This window comes from Cryptotermes secundus, unplaced genomic scaffold, assembly GCF_002891405.2.
Source record: "Cryptotermes secundus unplaced genomic scaffold, Csec_1.0 scaffold414, whole genome shotgun sequence".
NCBI classification, from domain to species: Eukaryota; Metazoa; Arthropoda; class Insecta; order Blattodea; family Kalotermitidae; genus Cryptotermes; species Cryptotermes secundus.
The window spans coordinates 575,811-593,989 of record NW_019743151.1 but is presented as its reverse complement, the minus strand read 5'-3'; the positions used below and the strand labels follow the sequence as shown (position 1 = coordinate 593,989).

Here is an 18,179-nt window from a genome sequence, read left to right as displayed (position 1 = left end):
CCACAGGAACTTTGCTGCAAGACAGGCATATGTAACGATGACTTGGCGCAGATAAAGTCGTGTCTTATTTATACTCTGTTCTACTGACAACAGGCCAGCGAAAAATCTAACAATCTACAGCAAAACCATCAATTATTATGGGCGTTATAACATAGGTGTGCAGCTGAACGAAACATACACGTCGAACCCCCCCAGACGATTTAAATCCCTGACGAAACATACACGACGAACCACGGCAACGGGTTAAGGAGCATGAATCATCTTCATCTTTTCTTCTATGTGGAATGAACCGACTTGGAATGCGAACTTGATTTGCAGAAAACAAAAAAAAAAATTGAAATAATTAGTTTATTACTTATGGTACACATCTAATTCTTTTTTACTAGAAAGCTGTCTAGACATTTGTTTTTGCAGACGCTTCAAACTTTGCTGAAAATGTGACACAGCATTATCATTAAATAAATTTGTAGTGCGCATAACCACTGCCTTATTAGGATGATGCTTCTCAATGTACGATGCAACAGTTTCCCATGCTTTCAGCATTTCTCTTATTGCGCCAGAAGATTGTTGCTTTGCTGTTACCTCCTCCTCCTCTGACAAACTCACATCCACAACTTCTTGCTGTGAAACACAATGCAACTCCACAAGCTCTTCAGTGGCTGTCTTTTTGTGGCTTTCTCCTCGGGGACATTTTTACAAGGGTTATTAAACTTTGAAAAAAAAAGGAATCACAAATAATATGTCTGAACACAAGTTTGGCAAAACGTGTTATCACATGCGACACTAAGATGCTAGCAGAATGAGTGCTAAACACAGACTGATGTAGCAAGCGCACAATCCGGGACTTCCCCTCTCGTCACTCATTATGCGAAACGTCGCTCGTTAAGTGAGTCATTTTTTTACAATTTGTTTTGCTCATTATGTGAATTACTTGTTATGAGAGGTGCTCACTAAGCGAGGTTCCATTGTATATATATGGGGGGACCACAAAAATATTCTTTATTCTCCCTCAAGTCTTCTTGGTTTATCCAGGGCACAACCATACTTGAAAATCAAATAAATTGGGAAGACTTAGCCTTACTTGTGCCAATACCTTTACCTGACATTCACTACTGTTCCCTTGTGTCCACATAACGTTTCCACTTTGGAGAGCTGAGTAACATCATAAATGGCACATGACTGGTCAGACAGTGCAACAGCCACTCTTGGATTTGATGTGCTGAGAATGGAAAACAAAAATTAGTGAAACAATTGCAGAAATCATAGGTCCATGTAGTGTGCAGTGTAGAAAAAATAACCAAACTGAAAGCCATAGTATGCACTAATGAATTATGCATTATTGTAATGTTTTCTGAGTTGTCTACATGTTATATGGTTGTTCTTCCCACAAGACTCCTAGTCACATGGCTCTCATTAAATAAAATATTATTATACAAGTATATATTAGCTAACATTACAAATTCAGGCCAATGATTTAACTGTACTGCACACCCCCTCCTTACTGGTAACATTATTTTTATCTACATATCTCTACCACTTACTTTTCACTTTAGACAGATATTACCCAACATCCTTAAGCAAATGACTATTATTATCACAAACTTTGTAAACAATCTTATTATGAAATCTTAACCACTGCTTACACTTCAAATTTGTTCTCCAATTCATTTTTGTTGCATCCTACAATAATATTTTCTATCTTCCAGTTCCCATGCATGGAACAGCCATCTACACTCTCTTGACCTCATATTCCTAATGCCACTATGCCAGTCCCGTTTCTCTCATCTGTGCTACAGAGTTAAATATATTATTCTCTTCTGCTGATTTATTACACATCAACATATTCAACTAAAGCAAATTTCTCTGAAACCTTCACAACCATATTCCATGTTTCAATGCCGTTACACCTTGTTTGAACTCTTCCAGAATAGCTCAGCTGGTATAGTGACAGGATGCAGGCTAGATGGCCAGGGTCAATACCTGGCATGGACAAAAGAATTTTCTCTTCTCCTCAGTCTCCCGATAGGCTCTGGGGCTCACCCAACCTCCTATCCAATGGGTACCAGAGACTCTTTCTCTGGGAATAAAGCAGCCAGTGTGTGAAGCTGGCCACTTAATTCCATCTAGTGCCAAGGTATGGTGGAACCATATGTCCACTCCCCACACGTCTCCATGGTGTGGTGCTTAATTAATTAAACACAGGCATAACTTTATCTTTACCTGTATCTTATGTCCCAAGGATTTCGGGTAGATCAGTAGGTACAGTGATGGGCTGTAGGCTGGATGACCCAAGTGTGTTCCCTGGCATGACAAGATTTTCTTTCTCTTCTGAAGAGCATCCGGACCAGCTCTCAAGTCCACCTAGCCTCCTACCCAATGGGTGCTGGATGGGGGGATTTCTCTGAGGGTAAAGAGGCCAAGGCATGAACCTTACCATTCACCTCCACCTAGTGCTGAGGTCAAGAATGGTGGAGCTATACCTCCACTCCCCCATATGTCTTCATGGCACAGTGCTCAATGAATTAAGAACAGGGACAACTTTACCTACATCTCTTATTTCTCCCAAATACATGCTAGACGTTCCTTCCTCAATTTGGCTTTGATCTAAGTAGTTTATTAAGGATGTAATGACGTAGAATTTCGGCAAGGGTTTTTGTAACTTTTAGGTATTAAGTTATCTGGGGTTCCCTGTGGAGAAGTTAGACGGAGGGTAATGTTTGAAGTAAAAATGCGGAAGAGCGATGTCAGCAGAAAACTGTCGCATTGCTTAGACCACTGATTCACGCGGAAGAGACTGAAAACGGCTGTACAGCCAAGGCGTACACAATGCCGACTCAGCGGGACTGCCTGAGGAGATCCAACCCTCTTTACCCAGCTGACCAACGGGAGACGGACCTTTGGGGCAAATTCGCTCTAGTGGAGGGGCGGAGCTTACCCCAAAGACATTAGTCAGCAGGGGGAAGCTTATAAAGTTTCGGATGCAACTGGGAGAGGATCTATCATCGAATCTTTCATTGCATCGATCATTGCGTCTATTATTGAATCGATCATGGAATCTTTGGCATCATATCTTTGGAACACATCTTTTGATCACCGATTGAATATCCATTCAATCTGTCAATCTATCTGAGTGTATAATGTCAAGTGAATAGCAAACCACAGGCCAGAGGACCCGAGCTACGGTCGTGCCAGACCGAGGGGGGGGGACACCATCAGCTTCCTACACCAAGTAAGTTGAACTGTTCATATCAGTCATGGATATACAGTGAGATATTATTAAAGTGTTAGGGCAGAGAGAGTAGGCCCTGAGTGGGGATGTAGGAAGTACCTCGAAGGCTAGGGATGGTGAACCCAAGTGCATCGTTATCCAAATTACAATGTGCGTAAACGGCCACTGTCGGCCATGAAAGTGATATGTATAAAGTGTATATAGTAGTAGACGAGAGTAGACCGAGTGAAGGGGATGTGTGGTGTTAATGACTTAACCCCAGTCACACCCTTTATTTCCCCATTCTCCCATACCTCCCTGTGTTATCAGGACTGTGAACTCACTGCCAAGAGGTAGTTAACGACTCAGGTACCAAGTGCTTAGCCTTGCAACTGGCCATTCCCCAAGGGCGCAACGGCATAGATGGCGGAAGAAGTGGAGCGAATCCTCCACGCCCCCTTCGCGCCATGACATATGCTGACAGTGGTGGGATACCTCCACGCCCCATGTCACCACAGCGTAACAATGGTGGCAGCGGTGGGATACCTCCACGCCCCCCTGTCACCACGGAGTAACAATGGTGGCAGCTTTGCAATTAAACGAACTACGATTCAGGAGAGAGGTGGTGTCAAACTAGTAGTTTTAGGTAACAAAAGGGGATAACATTAAACAAGATAATGGAGGCTAGAATAGTTCAACTTGAAGAACAATTAAGAAGACTGACGATAGGAGTGAAAACGAAGGACCTATCGTTAGCAGCAAGTATAAAGGAATGGAGTGGCCATTCGAAGGCAAAGCCAGTGACGGAATTTCTAACACAGTTAGAACACTGCGCCCATGTCAGCAATTGGAGTACGGAAGACCTGGTTAACATTTTGAAAGCCAAGTTAACCGGGAAGGCTCTTCAATTTGTGAATGGAAAAGATGAGCTCACAGACGGGAGAGTGAGCTATGAGGTGCTGAAAGCAACCCTCGTAGACAGGTTTACTGAAAAGTTGCCAGCAAGGTATTACTATAACCTGCTGCACGAGGCTACTCAGGGGAAGGAAGAGACCCCTATACAGTTTTGGACTGTTGCCGAGCACTGAGTCAAAAAACTATTAGGAAGAGCGCCGATCCAACGGAACGCATTCGGAAGGAAGAGGCAGATTTCAGGCTCCTGACGAGCTTTATCTACGGAATGCGAGGGGAAGCAGGGAGTTAAGAATCCGCAACCCCGAAACGGTGGAACAAGCACTGAGCATAGCCACAATGGTGCACAACGCAAAGCGAATGGAGCAGCATCCCAGGAACCACGACACACTAGTAGTGGAAACGGGCAGAAAGGACTCCACAAAGCAGAACCAATACAAGCAACCATGGCATCAGAACGGTCAGCCAAGAGGGCCACCGACACAACCACAGGAACCACGGGAGAGGAGTAAAGGTCAGGTTCGATCCCCGATTACATGCTTCTCATGTGGACAACAGGGTCATATAGCCCGAAGCTGTGAGGCAAGAAAGAAGCCAACAACAGAGACGGGAAATCACTCCCCAAACTAGTTTCAACAGAAGAACGCCCCATCAACCGTCGGAATACAGCCACCTGGATACCACTCGCCACAGCGCGAGAGAACAGAGAATTACGTATTGAGGTAAATGTCCAAGGGACAGATTACGAGTTTATTATTCACACCAGAGAAGACGTGTGTCTAGTTCAACCATATGTGGGGGATGAACACAGGAGGGAAATTAAGGAAGCGATTAGGGGCATAACCAGACAGGACTTGGAGACTGAAGGAACCAGGTGGATAGAATTCATCATTGGGGACAAGCAGTACACCCACGATTTTGTGGTAGCGCCCTTTCCAATCCAGAAAGACGGAATTTTTGGGCCAGATTTATTGAGAGGGCTAGGCACCCACATTGACATAGCCGCAGGAGAGATAAACCTGGACAGCCAGACAGTCAAGCTGACGTACCCTCTGACAGGAAGGAGGAAGGAGAATATTCAGAAGTCAACGGTTAGAAGGACGGAGTCGCGACCTCAGGAAAACGTGAAAGAGGAAGCAAGGACGGCTACACGGAAAACCACAGAGTCAAGAGGACTAGTGGAAGGCGAGGTAAAGGAGGCCTCCGCCAAACCCAGCGATACAGAATCGTCAACGGGAGAAGGGCAGGTGGAAAGACTCCACCAATGACAAGTAGTGTTGCCACCGACGAGTACAGCGTTGATAAAACATCGCACTCACAAGACGCAAGAACGCAACGTCAGCGAGGAGCAAAGTGCAAACGACACGACCTACTGCACTGCCCAGCTGATTAACACCAGAGAAAGTGTTACGTTGCAAGCGGGGACAAAAATCGCTGATGTCTCTGACGTCAAGGAAACAGACAACATAGATGACGTCACGAAGAATGACGCTACCGTTCGACCGAATGTGATGAAGACCAACAGGTACCCCTGACAAATGGACCCCAAAGCAAGGGAACAAAATGCAAGCGTACCAAAGTTACTGGGACCGGCAGTAGAAGCAGTAAAAAGATTGGCCGCTAGACTACGGGAAGCCCACAAGTTAGCCAGGAAGCAGCTGGAAAGAGCAAGGAGAGACCAGCAGACTCGCCAAGACAGGCGAGCATGGAGAATCGAATACCGCCCAGGACAGCTTGTGTACCGCAAGCAGATGGTCAAGGGCAGGAAGCTTGAACCAAAATGGCTGGGACCATACACAATAGTGAGAAAGATCTCGGATCTGGTCTACAGAGTACAAATCGGACACAAGGAGGTAAACCTCCACGTCGAACAGATCAAAATGTGTAGAGCGTCAAGAAAGGAGTTGAGAGAGAGAGAGAGAGAAGACAAAACAGACACAGAATGAGGGAGCAGAAACCCCTAACTGCAAGAAGCAATACTCCAGACTCCAATGACACAGCATCGGAAAGCGACACAGAGGAATCATGCTACTGGTATTCACCGCACGAGAGCCAGCGTGCAAATGAAACAAACTGCGAGATCAACAGTATTGGGTTCGCCGACAAAGAAACCGAAAGAGTGAGTGAGGACTCACCAGCATTATGCGCCACGGAGCCAAACGTGTCCAGTGAGACGTGACATGGATATTCACTATGGTCCTGGAGCCAACGAAGCTACAAAGAATAAAGATGGGCGGAAGTGGAAACACGCGTAAATTTCACAAGTAGGCGTTATAAGAAGGGCTTAGTAATAGAAACATTGTACAAATTAGGAAGTTTGGTTTCAGTAGGCCTGGTAACAACATACCAGAAGACCCCTAGTTTGATACCCTTCACACGAGATGTTCAAAATTTTGTGGAAGGATAATTAAGACAGTTGGACCAAGGCTACATGGGTTTAACAGCCTTGAAACTCAGAGAGCGTGCAGTTGTTTGTGCACCCCCCGAGAGTACTGGTTGGCCATGAGTGAGGCAGTACGCCTTGTACCCAATCACTGAGAGAACCGAAGGGATGGACCTACAAGATTTCCAACCCGTAACCTTACCCACACATGAATCAAGGTTAGGAAAGAGTAGCAGTACCCCCCCCCTCCCCCAAACAGGAGGAATGGGTAATAAGAGTGTGGAAAATGACACCGACAGCTAGAAGGGTTAGGCAACTGGTTGGAGGAGTTAAATTGTGAACCAATCAGGGTTACACTTTGGGTATTCGGGAAGTATGAGTAGAAAATAGGTCAGTACTAGGAAACAGTTAGGAAAAATCCATGACTGTGTGAGTAGCGAAACTTGCAAGGGTAGAACCCAAGGACGGCAGCAGGCAGAGCCAATGACCGGTTCCCTAACAACGGTTGCAGAATTGGCGTGTGGCTGTTGAGACATCAGGAGGCGGTTCTCACCTTTTGAGCACCCAGAGCCCAGTGGGAGGACCAGCCCAGAGATGGCAGCCTAAAGACGCCAGCAAAGCAGTGAACGTAGAACACTTTCAGACCAAGGTGTTCTAGTGATAAAACGGACGGAGTGAAAGACACAAAAGAAGTGACAATCAAGAACTTATATTTAAATTATGTATGTAACATTGATGTAAGAGGGTACATGTTTTGTTTTTGTGTTTCAAGGAGAGAAAACAAGTGTAATATCCCTCCTTAACAGGAAGAATATTCCAAGTTTTGCGGTGGGGGATGTAATGCCGTAGAATTTCGGCAAGGGTTTTTGTAACTTTCAGGTATTAAGTTATCTTGGGTTCCCAGTAGAGAAGTTAGACGGAGGGTAATGTTTGAAGTAAAAATGTGGAAGAGCGACGTCAGCAGAAAACTGTCGCATTGCTTAGACCGCTGATTCACGCAGAAGAGACTGAAAATGGCTGTACGGCCAAGGCGTACACAATGCCGACTCAGCGGGGCTGCCTGAGATCCAACCCCCTTTACCCAGCTGACCAATGGGAGATGGACCTTTGGGGCAAATTCGCTCTAGTGGAGGGGCAGAGCTTACCCCAAAGACATTAGTCAGCAGGGGGAAGGTTATAAAGTTTCGGACGCAACTGGGAGATGATCTATCATCGAATCTTTCATTGCATCGATCATTGCGTCTATTATTGAATCGATCATGGAATCTTTGGCATCATATCTTTGGATCACATCTTTTGATCACCGATTGAATATCCATTCAATCTGTCAATCTATCTGAGTGTATAATGTCAAGTGAATAGCAAACCACAGGCCAGAGGACCCGAGCTACGGTCGTGCCAGACCGAGGGGGGGGACACCATCAGCTTCCTACACCAAGTAAGTCGAACTGTTCATATCAGTCATGGATATACAGTGAGATATTATTAAAGTGTTAGGGCAGAGAGGGTAGGCCCTGAGTTGGGACGTAGGAAGTACCTCAAAGGCTAGGGATGGTGAACCCAAGTGCAACGTTATCCAAATTACAATGTGTGCGTAACTGGCCACTGTTGGCCATGAAAGTGATATGTATAAAGTGTATATAGTAGTAGACAAGAGTAGACCGAGTGAAGGGGATGTGTGGTGTTAATGACTTACCCCCAGTCACACCCTCTATTTCCCCGTTCTCCCGTACCTCCCTGTGTTATCGGGACTGTGAACTCACTGCCAAGAGGTAGTTAACGAGTCAAGTACCATGTGCTTAGCCTTACAACTGGCCATTCCCCAAGGGCGCAACGGCATGGATGGCGGAAGAGGTGGAGCGAATCCTCCACGCCCCCTTCGCGCCATAACATATGGTGACAGCTGTGGGATACCTCCACGCCCCATGTCACCACGGCGTAACAATGGTGGCAGCAGTGGGATACCTCCACGCCCCCCCCGTCACCACGAAGTAACAAAGAAAATGTACTTGGTGGAACTCAATCACAGCATAATGATAAATACACAGAAAACAATTTCTGTGTGTGTTCAGAACAGATAAGTCCATATTCTCTTACAGCAGATATGAGGGGTGGACATTTCAGTTCACTGCTGGCAAATGGTAACCAGTAATGGGTTAATTCACTCCACTGTCCTCTTTCCCCATCACTTCCCTTCCTTTGTGCAGGTCTGTGCCATCAAACAGTAACTGTGCTATAGCACAGATTAGAGATAAGCCTGGCACTGTGTACTGGTTTGCAATGAGTAATGATGGGAGCACTAGAGCAAACACCACCATGCAGGAGTCCAAACTACTTCACAGCAGAGAAAGCGAAATAATCTGTAATGTAATAAAGTGTTGTAATGAGAAGCAAGCAGTTTATAGAGCCTATGAACAAACGGAAACTACATGTAACAGAAAGAGTGTAGCTTCTTTAAAACAAATTTGGAAATGTTACAAGAAGCACCCAAGAAAAGATACAGTACACTGAAAATGGGGCACATAACTGAAGTGTACAGGTTCATTTTATATTACTGAAGTAATTAACCAGACACATAAATGTAAAAATTTCCCCGAGCTTAATTAGGCACCACACCATGAAGGTGTATTTCTAAGCTTATTGTAAGCACACTCCATAAAGTTACGTGGGGGAGCAGACACACACCCTTAAAATGGAATAACACAACTCTGCACCAGATTCATATGATTGGTTAGCTTCGCAGCCTGGCCACTTCATCCTCAGGGAAAGAACACATAGTACAAAGTGCATAAGAGGCAGGAGGTTGCGTGGTCCATAAAGCCAGTCAGGATACAGTGGCAAAGAGAAAACATTCCAGTCATTAATTATGCATACTGTCAACATAAACATTTCCTCTACTATCTATGATAATAAGAAGCCTCTTTCCTCTTGTATGTTAGATTAATTTTTTACGACTTTGCCACATGTGTAGATGTAATCAATTTTATTTTACTGCAGAACCAGAACTTCACACAAGATTGGTATGTACAGCTTCAACAAGACATTCAAAATATGATCAAGAAAGTAAACTGTGCCACCAGTTGACATTTCTCTCAGTACTAAAACAAAAAACAGAATGGCAACACTGTATCATTTCTTTAATCAGAGTTCTTGAGGTTCCAAAGCAAACGACTGTTTCTCATTGTGTGCACATGCACCATAAATTGGGCAATGCAGGTCTCCAGTAAAGATCAGTGGGAAAAGGAGGCAAGAAATTTTTTATCATGACAAATCGAGGGCAGAGAGCAATTTTATACTCCATGAATGCTGACAGAAATGAGATGTGCATTAAGTAATGACATGAGGAAGTCATCCACGCCTTTTTGTTACATTTCTAAACAACAGGAAATTCCTCTGTGTTGATGTTATTAAAATATTGTGGTTTTATGATCTTCCACAATAGCCCATTTTCCATTTAAAATGTATTCTATTACAGACATGTTTCAGTGTGCTGTATGTTCTTGCTAGCCTTACCATATGCAGTTAAGTCCCCAACTCATGTGCGTCTGAGTCACACAAATCCAGATACATGCATACATGAGTTTCTTTTTTAATTTAAACAGCTTAGGCCCTTGGACTTCTATGGTCATCAGTACTAGATATATAAGTGAAAAAATCAATATACAGTAGCAAAAGTTCAATATATCACTTTTTTTTCTTTTGACATTTCCACCTTATGTGTGTCATCTAGCAACTAATTTTTTACGTCTATCTCTGCTTTCCCAGAGGTCACCCTCCTCTATTTTCTCTCATGATGCACTTCTTGCTATAGGTTTTTATTGAAAAAGGTGCAGAAAAGACACACCATTCCATATCGCCAGTAAAATAAGTCTCCTGAAGATAAATGTAAATAGAATGTTACTCACACACTGGCATTCATGTGTAGAATATAAGTTCTGTGTCTAGCTACAGCAACTTCATGCTGAAGACTATACATTCTGAAGACTTCTGCAGGATTACTCATATCACCATCACCATCACCATCATCATCATCACTTTCAATTTCCAATCCATGCATCCTACTTCCTGAAATATCAAATAATCTAGTAAAATATACACATAAAAATTCTACATTTTCATAACAAATATCAAACTTTAATACTAATACTGTGACATTCATCTATAGTCACACCACCAACTTACACTGCTCAAAGCATAATTCAATTTCAGCCTCCATTCAACCATAATGGTTACTTTAGCAATTATGGGACATCCTCCTGTTTGGGTGACACTGGCAAGCCTGCTGGCTGTGAAATATCACTGCATGAGGGTCATATGTATTATATATCAGTTGATAATATTTTGATTAGCGCAACATTCAACTTTAATTCAACAGACGAAGAGAAATATACATCTTTCTGCCTGTATTAGATTGGCACCTGATTGAAGCAATCACTTCCCAAGTATAAGAATAATTTCCAAAAGGTTCATATGTTTCTGAAATAAAGCTAAATTTTATGCAAAAATTTCAAATGTACAGCACTGTCATCTTTGGAAACAAAATTTGTTGAAGAGTATAAACTACTGTGATGCATGACCTGAGAGCTTCAACCTGCCCATCTGCTGGGCGGGGCTTCACAAGCACATTCCTATGGTAACATGAAATGCACCATTACTCTGGGTTTTGATGAAACTACTGAAGACATACCCATGGTAACGACTTCCAAAAAGACTGTTACCACAGATATGAAAAGCAGAACTCTTCATGGAGGTGATTCCTAGCCCAGCCGCCTAGCAGGGATAAAAGGCCAGTTGAGAAGCCATCAGTTCAGAACTGAAGTCAGATGGACCAAAATATGACAGAAAGCAGAAGAAGAAGAAGTGACTCGGCAGTTTATTCAACGTACTTTCGAGAATGAAGCAGAGCTATGCAGAGGGATTCGGTACCCAGGAGGAGTTGAGTGTGTGAACTGTTATAACAGAATGTAATTGTGATAGTGACGTCAAATAAATCCAGAATCCACAATTATTAGTCACATTACCCTGGATATACATGACACTATGACAACTCCTCTTTAAGTAAGGATGCAAAATAACTAAAGCAACTCAGTGATAATAAATAAAATATTTATGAGTTTAATGAAGTTAGGTAGACAAATTGTACCTGTATCAGATAATGGATCTTCAGAATTCAAAGCTGACTTCGTGCCTGCTCCATCAGCCTTCATCTTGGCAGTGCCCTTGAAAACAAATCCTGAATGCATTGCAGTGCATTATGTACCATTTTATGGTTATACTATGTCTATGAGGAGAGTTAAATAAGGACGACGGTTAGAAGCGTTGAAATTAACAAGACTGGAAAAGTGCAAACCATACAGTTTCCACTGTTTTCTCTGCAACTTAGCATTCTGAATGCTCACAGATATCCTGAATACTCTGACAAACAAGTTAACAATATTAACTATAACTTTCAATTTGCTGCATATAAAGCAGCCTTTCAGAAATCCGAACATTTCTTTACTCTCACTAATATACATTCACATGCCTTACAAGTTCTTTATTTATCATTCCACTGCAGAATTTGTAAACAATATGCAAACCACACTAACTTCTAACAATGATGTCAATTATACAACACAAATAGACTATGTATTTCCCTTAGAAAATTTTGCACTGGAGCACATGTATGTGTGTCAAAGTTCAAAAATTCATTACTATCATTATTGGGATTATGACTAAAACTATTTTTCTGCATTTTGGTAGTGACAAAAGTGTTGCTGACAGCTCACAAATTCATGCATGCTCCAAAATGACAGAGAGATCAATTCATAGTAAACACAAAATTTGTATAATTGGTGATAGCCATGTTAAAGGCTTATCTGACAAGCTGTCTAGTGACCTTGACGAGTGTTTTAGTGTAATTGGTATCTCAAAACCCAATGCTAACACTGAAGGAATCATATCTTCTTTAAATCTTTTAAGAGAAAACTTTACAAAAAATGACCTGGTTTATATTCTATCGTGGAAGCACAGATATCAGCAGGAATGAATCTAAAAAAGGATTCTATTCCTTAAAAACTTTTGTACAAAGGATGATTAATACAAATGTTATACTATTAGGAGTCCCTCACAGATATGATTTGCCTTCTTATTCATGTGTTAATTCTGAAGTGAATCTCTTTAATAAGAGGTTATATAGCCTTCAGTTTTTCTATAAACATGTAAGGTATTTTAATTTCCCCACTGATAGAACTCAACATACTAATCACGGACTTCACCTAAATATGAAAGGAAAAAGTTGGATAGCAAATCACTTAGTGAGAGTAATTAAAGATTTGTTCCTACCTTATAGAGCACCTGTACTTACAGCGTTACCTTGGAGGAATGATAGTTTTAATAGTTTCCAGATTCTTACACAAAATAAGGTCAGCATGAATGATATTTCCTCAGTCACCAATAATGTGGACTATGAGAATCAGCTAGTGGAAATTAGTGATAATCGTGTGCATGATACCACACTGGTATCCACAATTGACTGTTTTAATCCGGGGATAACTGCTTTCCGTTACGAGCATGGAAACAATGTAACAAGTGATGACTCTTTATGCGAGACAGTTTTTGATTGTGTGGAGAATGCTTCGAAGGGAAGAGTCGAATTACAAAAGGTGGATTATGAAAAACAAATAGGTCAAATTTATGACACTCAAGAGAATTCAACAACTCGTAAATCAACCAGACTAAAAAACTTCCATCCTCTAGAAACTGTGATTTTTTATGGTAAATGTAAATTACAACAGTGTAAACCCGAATGATGTAAGTACTGATGGGGTAGATAAAATTACTGACAACTTAAGTAAGTTAACGGAAACAATATGTAACAATAGTTACAGTAATAATGTGCCACATATTAAGAGTAGTAATACTAAATCTCAAAATAATCCATTTCATCATGTTAAAGGAATAGTACCTCTAACTGTTTATCATCAAAACATAAGAGGACTGAGAGGGAAAGCAGACGAGCTCCTAAGCCAATTATACTTAAATTTTCCTCATTTACTGTGTTTCACAGAACACCATATGAACCACTTAGAGCTAAAACAAACTTCAATTAATAATTACAGTTTAGGAGCTGATTATTGTAGATCATTATTTGCAAAAGGAGGTGTTTGCATATTTGTTCAAGAAAAGTTCAAGTTTACTAATATTGATCATACTAAATATTGTCAGGATAGAGATATTGAAATCTGTGCCATCATGATTCATCTGAATGCAAGAAAAATATGCATAATTACTATATATAGATCACCATCAGGAAATTTTGATATTTTTATGAATAAATTAGATTTAATTCTTAATAAATTATTTAAGGTCACAGTGGATTTCGTTATCTGTGGTGACTTCAATATAAACTTCCTAGTTGATAGTGAGAGGAAAAGACAACTTGTAGCTCTCCTACAAACCTTCAATTTAACAAGTGTGGTAAAATTCCCTACTCGCGTGCAACGTGGATCAGTTACATCTATTGATAACTTCTTCATTGACATTACTAAGGCAGGTAATTATTCTGTTAAACCTATAATAAATGGATTATCTGACCATGATGCTCAGGTTGTAATATTTCATTCTTTTAATTTTAGACCATCTATTAAGAAAAGTAGAATGACGAGAAAAATTACTGATCTTGCAATAAATGACTTTCTTCTGAAATTAAGCCATGAGACTTGGGACACTGTTTTTTCTACTGATAATGTTAATGATATGTTCAATTCATTTTTAGACACGTACTTGAAAATTTTTTATTCTAGCTTTCCTCTTAAGAGTGTTTGTGCTAATAATAAGAATAAAAAAAATTGGGTTACCCTAGGAATTACAACTTCCTGTAAACGGAAAAGAGAACTCTACATAGCATGTAGAGATGGTAATAATCCGGATCTTAAAAACTATTATAACAAATATTGTAAAATTTTATCAGCTGTTATTAAAGAATCAAAAAAGCTAAACTACGCTTATAAAATCAATAAATCCCTGAATAAGAATAAAACTATATGGGATATAATTAAACTTGAAACAAATAGAACTAGTAGTGCCGATAAGGCTATAACTTTAAATATTGATGGGATCTCAATCACCAACCAACATGTGATAGCCAATGAATTTAATAAATATTTTCTATCCATAGCTACAAATATTAATATTGATCATAATGACCCTAAATTTCAGAAATTAGATGACATTACTCCCTTGCATTATTTATTGCAGTCTTTTAAGACTCCCTTCCCAAACATTAACCTAAAGTTCTTATCCTCCAAAGAAGTTGAAAAGGTAATAAAATCTCTTACGACTAAAGATTCATTTGGATATGATGAAATATCAACCAAATTATTAAAAATTAGTTCACCTTTTATTAGTTCGCCCCTAACCCATATTTGTAATAAATCGATATCTTTAGGAATCTTTCCGGATCGCTTGAAATATGCAGTTGTCAAGCCCCTTTTTAAGAAGGGAAATAAATCTACTATTTCCAACTACAGACCTATATCTATTTTAAGCTCATTTTCAAAAGTAATTGAAAAGGTCTTGTACGATCAACTTCTGGATCATCTTAAGAAATATAATATTTTAGTAGATGAACAATTTGGGTTTAGAGAGGATTCCTCAACCACTAAAGCCATTTACAAATTAATTAATGAATCCTTGCAAGCTTTAAATAGTAAACTTCCAATAGGTTGTATATTCTTTGACCTTGAGAAGGCATTTGATTGTTTGAATCATGATATTTTATTGTCTAAACTGCAATTCTATGGTATAAATGGTAAAGCTAAAAAATGGTTTGAATCATATCTTAACAATAGATATCAGAGAATTCAAGTTTGTGAAAAAGATTCTAATCAAACTACCCATTCTTCTTGGGGAAAAATAACTGATGGTGTTCCTCAAGGCTCGGTTTTAGGCCCGTTGCTGTTTCTCATTTATATCAACGATCTGCCCAAAATCGTAATTAACAATGCTATATCCATTTTGTTTGCCGACGATACAAGCGTATTAATTAAAGGTTCAAATTCAGAAAATCTCCATATTAATATGAATAATGTTTTTAATCATTTATATAAGTGGTTTAGGACAAATTTGCTTTCAATAAATATTAATAAAACTCATAGTATGCAGTTTAAAACCAAAAATAAACTCACAACCGACGTAGATATTGTTTGTAACAATCGTCCAGTAACCACTGTGTCAAATATAAAGTTTCTTGGTATAAACATAATGGATACACTCAACTGGAGTTCACATGTGGAATGTATAATCCCAAAACTTACCTCAGCATGTTATATGATGAGAAGTATTAAACCATACTTGCCTCTAAAAACTTTGAAAACAATTTACTACTCTTATTTTGGCTCTGTTATGAACTATGGTCTTTGCTTTTGGGGAGTCTCGCCTCATAGTATAAAAGTATTTAGAATGCAGAAGAAGATAATTAGAATTATGATCGGCTGTAATAGTAGAGTTTCATGTAGAGATCTCTTTCGGAAATTGGAAATTTTGCCTTTGGCTTCACAGTATATTTTTTCACTCATGCTCTTTGTGGTTAATAATAAAAGTCTCTTTATTCCAAATTCACTAAATCATAATATAAATACAAGACATATTACAAATTTCTATCAACCCATAGCAAATTTTACGGTATATCAAAAGGGAGAGTATTATATGGGCATAAAAATTTATAATAATCTTCCTTCTTATATAAAAGAAGAGTCACTCAACCCTAAGAAGTTCAAAATTTATTTAAAGCGTTTTCTTTATCTTCATCATTTTTATTCTATGGAAGAATATTTCCAATATAAATCATTATAAGTTAATGATTATGCATTCACCAGAATCACCTGTTGATCATCCTGTTTTTATTAGTATTATTTTAGTCATTTAAGCAATTTCTGTGATATGTTCAAACTGACATTGTCTAAATTTAAACTGCATGTTTCATTAAAATTAACTTATATGACTGGAATCTATTTGATTCTACATGTTTTGTTTCTGATTTGTTTCTGTTTTTGTATTTGTATTTTATACTTTTTTTATTTATGTACTTAGTTCTTGCTCTATTAATTTTAAGAATAATCACTGTACGGACATGTCCTATATCTCACTTGTATTGTGGATCCATGGAACGAAAAATAAATGAATAAATGAATGAATGAATGAAGGAATGCTTTTGCCATACTGCTATTATACACTGTAGGGCACTGAAAAGTACTGAGTTTGTGGTAGCCTCCAATGGCATAATGTTCGTATCAAATTTAATCAAAATCTGTCTGGCAGTTCTTGCTTTAAACAAATGGACAGACAGACAAATATGACCATCCCTATGTGTGTTCCTTTCATGCACTCTGTGCAAAGACTGCACACCAATACATGTTAAACATGTTGTCATCATGTCATGGTACAGCCTCAGATTGTTGGAGATGGCCTCCAGATATGATGGTAAGTGGGAAGTTAAATAAGCAATTAAAGACAGGTGACAAGGGATGCCTCAAGTTTGGGAGTTAGGTCGAGGACTACCAGTTTTTGCCAAGAAACAGTATCATATCTGATGCAGCCAACAAGTAGTCCTCTAGTTAGGAGTCTGGTAGGACAGATAACAAGCCCTCAGTATAATCAGCACGTTACAAAATATCATAGCAAATTTTCAACTTGGAAACATTTGTTTGCCACAACCTATGCAACATAAAAAAGGGCATGAGATCTGGATACTGGAATCTCCAGAGTCTCTATAGGGCAAATTCATGCACAAAGTCTTAGTCACAAAGCATAATGGGAAACTTAGGAAACCTAGATACAGATAGGATGATGTCAGAATTATTCTTAAAGAAGAGGCAGTGTGGAACTAATTTTCAACTGGCTCTGGAGAGATTCTTGTTAACACTGTAACAAACCTTTGGATTCCATGGCTTGACCAGCTGAGTTTGTCAAGAAATACCCTACTCCCTACTTCCTGCCTCTAACAAGCAGTATAAGGAACGACAGCCCAGCGGTTATTTTACACAGAATCCACAACCCAAATTCTGAACTCTGATGATCCTCCATTCTTCCACCTGAACTACTACTGAATATTCCAAAACAAAATGTTCTAACATTTTCAGTTTCTCCCATATTATACTTGTTCACTGTATGCTTCTAGATTTAATCACCTTGCTAGTGTTTGATTACACCACAATTACAAGCATAAACAGGCTTGATTCAAAACCAAGTGTTAGTGGCTTAAACGGCCGCGCCATAGCTCAAGTGGTTAGTCGCTGGCTTCCCACCGGGGCGGGCCGGGTTCGGTCAAGTGGGATTTGTGGTGAACAAAGGTGACGCTGGGGCGGGTTTTCTCAGAGTACTTCGGTTTCCCCTGCCAATCTTCATTCCACCAAATTCTCCATCATCATAATCACCACCCACTAAACGAATAGTGTTAGTGGCAGAAACATAACGGAATGCTTCCCTGCACAGTTTCCTTCTGGAAAGCAATTGCGTTCTAAGTGCAAATGCTGCATACTATATTTCAAAACAGCAATCTAAAATATAAAAAATGTATAACGGTCTCCGTTCTTACCTAAATGCAACAAACAGCAGAAACCTCAGTGAACTACCATTTGTCCTCAATATGTAAGCACGTGGATGCATCCACGGATTACTACGAGCACTACGAGCGAC

At 39.9% G+C, this 18,179-nt stretch overlaps 1 protein-coding gene across 5 annotated transcripts in view; it reads right to left on the bottom strand.

The window, feature by feature from the left end:
- The window catches only part of LOC111873852 (WD repeat-containing protein 89), a 62,323-nt gene extending 44,144 nt beyond the window's left edge, over positions 1-18,179 (bottom strand). For 4 of the 5 annotated variants that reach the window (XR_004514040.1, XM_023868886.2, XM_023868885.2 and 1 more), the window contains exons 1-4: positions 18,079-18,179; positions 11,647-11,722; positions 10,409-10,568; positions 1,100-1,219 (exon numbers count right to left, since the gene is read on the bottom strand). Coding sequence is in view for 4 of the 5 variants with exons in the window: in XM_023868886.2 (XP_023724654.1) it covers positions 1,100-1,219; positions 10,409-10,568; positions 11,647-11,710 (344 nt within the window). In the remaining variant the exon portion in view is untranslated. The remainder of the gene's footprint in view (positions 1-1,099; positions 1,220-10,408; positions 10,569-11,646; positions 11,723-18,078) is intronic. The other variant, XM_023868887.2, reaches the window with a different exon arrangement.